This window comes from Scleropages formosus, chromosome 1, assembly GCF_900964775.1.
Source record: "Scleropages formosus chromosome 1, fSclFor1.1, whole genome shotgun sequence".
Classification (NCBI taxonomy): Eukaryota; Metazoa; Chordata; class Actinopteri; order Osteoglossiformes; family Osteoglossidae; genus Scleropages; species Scleropages formosus.
In genome coordinates this window covers 41,500,314-41,506,435 of record NC_041806.1, presented here as the reverse complement: position 1 = coordinate 41,506,435, position 6,122 = coordinate 41,500,314, and the positions used below count along the sequence as shown (strand labels likewise).

Here is a 6,122-nt window from a genome sequence, read left to right as displayed (position 1 = left end):
TGAATTATCAATAATTCAATATGTGGTACAGGCCACTGCAGTAAGTGACCATCAGTAGCAATCATACCGGTGCTCAAATCATAAATAAACCAAATCTGCACTGAGAGATGCTTTTATCACTAGACAGAACATTTCATTCAAAAAAAAAAAAAAAAAAAAAACCACCTCACATTCAAACAAACACCCCATTCTTTTGGTATATGGACATATAAAATATATTCTCTCTGTTTATACTGAAAACTGAGATGGGACAACATTCCTTCCAGCTTTGTGGTATCATCAGCTCATCAATACAGTGCAAAGCTGCCATCTTCAGCTGGCTGGACAGTTTGCACCTGCTGTGTCAGTCACACCTGTTCTGCAGAGCACCTGCACAACACCTTTGGTCCTTGTGACCGACCTTCTCCCTCCATTACACGTGCAGCGTTTCTATTGCATCACTTGCATTTAATACAAAGATATTAGACCACAAAGTCCGCCCTTATTACTGCATTCTCTTTTCACAAAACCATTAAGGTTTAAGACGTATTGGTAAATGACAGGAAGCTATTCCAGCTGACAAAATGTATTTTACCTAAGCCACTAGAAGAACTTGAAGGATATTACAAAAATATCTGAATTGATTCTGGGACTCTGTGTCCTCTGGAATGTGTAATTACACCAGCGTTGCGAAAAGCAAACTAGAAAGCAACGAGAGAATCAGGAAAAGTAATTGTGTTCAAATAAATTAACATTCATTTTTCAAAGTAGTAATGAGAGCAGTAAGCAGGGCATTAAAATGCAAAAATGAACAATTCTTTCACTTCTTGTCTCGCCGCTTAACCTGAAGAGGTGACATGCAGTGTAGAAAAGAAAACACTGAGCATGACCTTGTTCTGTGTGCCATGCACATTTAAGTTTTCCATGTTGTATGTACCAAAGACTGCAAAGTGGAACAGGCAGTGTGCAAACATACATACATACATATATATATATACATACACACATATATATGTGTTTATATATATATATATATATATTAAGTGCCAAGTGTAATACAACAAATCTTTTCACATGTCCTCACTTCAGATCAATTAAAGTTTTAAATCTTTTCCAGTGCTGGTTTTGTCTTGTAGAAAAGAGGAGAGAGAGGCGCAAAAAAAAAAAAAAAAAAAAAAAACCTCAGCTAGCATAACATTAACTGCAGTTATGATAAGACAAAAATAGTTTTTCCCCATTGTTAAAATTGTTACTTAGGAAGAAACCCTTGTATGAAAAAATCTTTACATTACAAAACAAAAGAGAATGAGCTATTTTCAACATATTCAATATCAATATATCCTACTAAACCTTGAGTTTATTTTTTTTTGCCAATTCTTCTGAAGGAGCAGCTTTAAGACTGGTGCTACTTTTAGCAATGACCTTGTGTCAGAGTCTGAAAGGGTTAAGGCCTCACAGTTAAGATTTGCAACTAGATTAAAGCAGCTTGATCAGATTGGGGGGGGGTTGGGTTACTGCCCACTGTCTAGCTGAGTGAAATTTCAGCATAGAATTAATGTAAACAGAAAATCAAAATAAAGACACAAGTGGAGAGAGAGAAAATTAACTAAAATCAGTGCGCTTTTCAATGTGGATGCCCTTGTCATACAACTGTTTGCTTAAATGCCCTCAGTGGATGAAAGGAGTGAGCTCTTCCCTCAGATACCCCGCAACCCCACACCCAACCTGCGCAGTATCTGGAGTGCGTGGGGCGAGGCAGCGGCTGGGATTCTTTATTTCAGCAAGCTCTGCAGCATGGCTGTAGCATATGTGGGGCGGGCCTGCCGGCTCTCGATGGCGTTGCGCAGGTACTGGATCCCACCGCAGCGTTCCCAGATTTCCTCAAACTGCCGGGGCAGGACCTCGGCACCTCTCTTTCGCGTCAGCCCCGTCTCCTCCAGGCTCAACTCGCACATCTCCATGTCATCTTTCCCTGTGTATAGACAGGTGAATGCACAGGGACAAAGTTACACACTTGAAGCAGGAGAAAGAGGAACAGATGGATGCTGGGTGAGGTATGATGACCCCCCCCGCGATCAGTCTCTCTTGCCCACATACACACAGATCTTGAAGACACACCAGCACAAGAAGGGCCCAAAGAGGGCTACCGCAGCTGGACTTATTTCCATGTTTCTGCATGAGGTGCAGAGATGACGACAAAGGACAAAGTAATAGTGCTCACAAATAACATCTTCTGCCATTGACTTGAGCACAAAGCCTTCATCACACATCCCACTGTGCACCTTATTGGGCTCTCATTCACATCTTAGTGCTATGAACTGTGAGGGTGCATGGGGATGGTGCTTGGAGGTATGCGTGTCTGAACACATGGGTTGACCCACCATTCCTCCGAGACGAGTAGCTTGGGGGGGGGAATGCCGCAAACATTTTGCAAAAGTTGTAGTTAATCTCTAACTGGTGTTACTAACATGAATAAAAACTGCATTTCCCTAAAAGGGCAGTTTATTAGCAGGTAGAAGCAGGGGCACTAACCTGCCACCAGCAGGATGGGTTGCTTGTCTGGGTGGAGCTCCATCTGACGGGCTATCCAGGGCCCATCAAAGTGAGCATACCACCAGCCCTTCTTCTTGTTTTGCGGGTCCTTGTACTGGTCACCTGGCCGGACAAAGGGGATGCGGAAATAGCGCTGCTGCCGGTTCATGGCAATCTCGTGCTGCCTTGCTGGGATGGGTGGAGCTGGGTTGTGTAGAGCTGAGTTCAAAGGAGAACACATAATGAGAAACAAAAAAGACTAAAGGATAACCAAACTTCTGCCTCTTTGCCATGTGTTAGGCCACGGGCTGCATCTTCTTTCGCTGCACAGTTACAGGGTCTGCAGTATCCAAGATCATGGATACCATAAACCAAAGCCATTCCATGGCCACATGATTGTTAGAAGACGTCTTTTGTCAGAGCATCACTGCTGAGTCATTTGCACATTACATTAGCCAAACAAGTCTAACACAGTAACCTGGCACTGGATGAAATGAAAGAGGGGGAAAAAAGCCATTTTTTGATCAAAGAGACACCACAGGGAGCATTGTTGGTTGGGGAGAGTAGGTGGAGGGTGGTAAGCTTCTGCTGTCATCCTTCATTAGCGGTTTATCTGCAGAGGATTGGGTACAGGGTGCACACACACATAGCCTTACACACCAGCAGCTGGGTAGATTGGTAGGAGATGCCGCAGTTTACGCCATCCACTGCTTTACCTTTTCTCTGACATATACCAGTTTCCTCAGTTGTCAGATGTTTGTAGCTGGACTGTCCACATCTCAGCTGCTCACTGCCTGGAGATTATTTGTGACACGTCACAAGCGGCATTAATGCGGTATTTTAGGGAAGAATCTGACAGTGTTACAGTACGTATTTCACTTGCCAGTTTCAGTGATCCTACGGTACCCTAATCAACTTACTTGACACACGTTGTGGGCAGTGAATGCAGCAGTGCTGACCGGTGAAGCTAACGAGTGTTCTGCAAATGTTCTGCTAGACTACAGCTTCATGGGTCTCACTGGGCTACCATTATTAAGTGAAGAGAGTCGGTACTTTTTGCCATAATGGTTCCAATAGTGAGGCCTTGTCGCCCTTTATTCTGCAGGTTTTCATTTCTTACTCGGGGACATGTGGTTTACCCCAGTGGGAGGTGCAGTTTTGATAGAAGAGGCTGGGAGGTTTGTGATTCTGTGTAGATGAGAACAAGGAGAGCGAGAGTTTCACCCTTCAACGCCAGGTCGACCTCACCCAATTAAAGCAGGATACTAGGGACCACTACAAAACATCTCCAAAATGTCAATATCCTTTTGAAGTATCAAGAATCAGTAATGGTTTAAAATTACAAGAGATTTTAGCTGTGGGAGAGAACTGCCTTCACACACATCCCAATTTCCCTTTGCTTGTTCTCCAAGGTTCTCTCCATGGTACACAATTCATCACTGTGCAGGTGTTATAAACTAAAGAGTATGAGGTACATAAGAAGTTTATTTTTTAGACAAGTTTATATTTCCTGCCTGGGTAGGGTGGCTATGACCAATGCCTGCTGTGTGGCGGGTCTAGGGTTTGAGCCCTGCTTGGGGTACCTTGTGGCGGACTGACGTCCCGTCCAGGGTGTGTCCCCTCCCCCCTCAGCCTTGTGCCCTGTGTTGCTAGGTAAGGCTCTGGTTCACTGTGACCCCATATGCAACCTCAGTGAAACAGATGAGCTCCAACCTTTAGCATCAATATCATGTAAACAGATTTTATTTAGTAAATTGCCTTTTCTGTCAGATGGCAAACTTGCAGATTTGTCCAAACTGAATTATGGATTACCTTCTGCGAATGCTTCCACTTCTTCACAAGCCAACCACGTCTGAGGCAGTTAAGCCGGTCACTCGCACTCTTCTACATTCACTCATTAGTAATACAGCAGCATCTGTCTTCACACGACATAAATCTGAACTGTGCGAGGGCACTAAGGATTTTTCTCACTTATCCAGCCACCGCTGTGTTGGACACTCACTCCCCACATCAGCCACAGGGTCTGCAGGTATTTCTCTGATACCAGCTTCCTGCTCATTTGGAGAGAAACAAGTTGTTTGGTAGATGTAAAATAATTTAAGGATGACAAACTTTCCTTTCAGCACTGAATGGCTACTGGGGATGCAGCTGACCATACAAATTATTGTCTTTATGAATCAATTTAGTGCTAGATCACAACCCAGACTCTACAGGCTTTATGGGGTCTGACTGCATCGTTTCAAGCGTTTTGCTCAGTGGGAACATGCCAAGCTGTAGATGAAAAGAGATTCCAGCCACCGGAGTCATAAACCACCGGGTAAGGACACTTTTCCAAAGATTAAGGAACCAAATGCGAGTCCCTGCACCACCACTGATCTGAAAACAGCAACAGGAGAAAGAGTGGAAACCCAGGAATGACAAGCACATGAACCAAACTCACTAATGACAAAGGCTTCTCTGTTTGGAACCCTGGACCAGCAAGGGCTGAGGCAGAATCACACGTCCATCTCGGCGTTAAGGGGTGCGGAGTGGGAGTGTTGGGGGTGTTAGTGCTGTTAGTTCAGTTAGCATTGTCGATGGAACACTTACATGCTTTTTTCACAAAAGGAGCAAGATCTGAAAACAAACATGCCTGGTTACACAAGTGAACACAATGCCATCAGGCTATCCAAGGTCTACACTGGTACAGAGCACAAAGTAGTTTTCAAAATTCAATACAACCACTGTTCAAATAAACAGATTTTATGCATGAGACACAAAAAAAACATTACATTCACACTCTCCTGGAAAAGCAAAGAATTTAATAACCAATGTTTAATAACAGTTAAAAAAAAGATTAAATTCATAATGGATTTATGGAACCAATTTCATTTTTATCAGCTTACCAGCGAAACTCTGCCTTCAATTTCAAGCAGTAAAGCAGAAGATGCAGCCATAGAAAACCAAGAAAAAGGTTCCTGCAGTTTTATCACCTTGCTGAAGGATATCCCTCTTCTAGGGAGAATTCTGATCAGTTCTGGAGAAAAACCCCCCCCTGTTGTACAACGGATACCAAAACATTCACAGCTACCATCACAAGGGTTACAAGAGAACGTGCTCTACCAACATTCAAGCAAGCCTGATGTGTGCCCCTAATATTTGTGTTTAATTGATTACTGCCAGAGAGGTAGTACAGGCACCCACCGCGGGGTCAGATCAGCCCATGTTGATTCTTGCTTTGGGGGGGGGGGGGGGGCACTGATGTATTCATGTGCATTTTAAGATATATGACATGAACTACGTACCATAGATGTTATGCTACTGATTACAAAAAAATGTCATTTTACTAATATTTGAAACAAATGGCATAGATGATAGAAGAGAGAGCTATAGCTTGTGACAGCTGGCCATCAGCAGAAAATAAGACTATTAAACTTAACACAATACCATGTCTTAATGAGCAACATTGACGTAGTGACACTGGCGAAAGCCAGTGAGAGAAGCAGACCTGAGTACAGCCAATGGGGCCGACAGCATTCGGTTAATAAAGCCGCGTTATAAAAACCGAGGCAAAGAGATGCTCCTCTGTACTTACAAGAACAATCTCCATCTAACTCTTTGACAATGCTGCA

At 43.5% G+C, this 6,122-nt stretch overlaps 1 protein-coding gene across 6 annotated transcripts in view; it reads right to left on the bottom strand.

Annotated features, from left to right (window-relative positions):
• Positions 1 to 1,012: 1,012 nt before the first annotated feature.
• The window catches only part of myo6a (myosin VIa), a 59,789-nt gene continuing 54,679 nt past the window's right edge, over positions 1,013 to 6,122 (bottom strand). For 4 of the 6 annotated variants that reach the window (XM_029251453.1, XM_018743758.2, XM_018743762.2 and 1 more), the window contains 3 exons: positions 5,101 to 5,127; positions 2,512 to 2,730; positions 1,013 to 1,951 (listed from right to left, as the gene is read on the bottom strand). In XM_029251453.1, the coding sequence (XP_029107286.1) occupies positions 1,752 to 1,951; positions 2,512 to 2,730; positions 5,101 to 5,127 (446 nt within the window). In that variant the 3' untranslated portion in view covers positions 1,013 to 1,751. The remainder of the gene's footprint in view (positions 1,952 to 2,511; positions 2,731 to 5,100; positions 5,128 to 6,122) is intronic. The other 2 variants (XM_029251458.1, XM_018743763.2) reach the window with 1 other exon arrangement.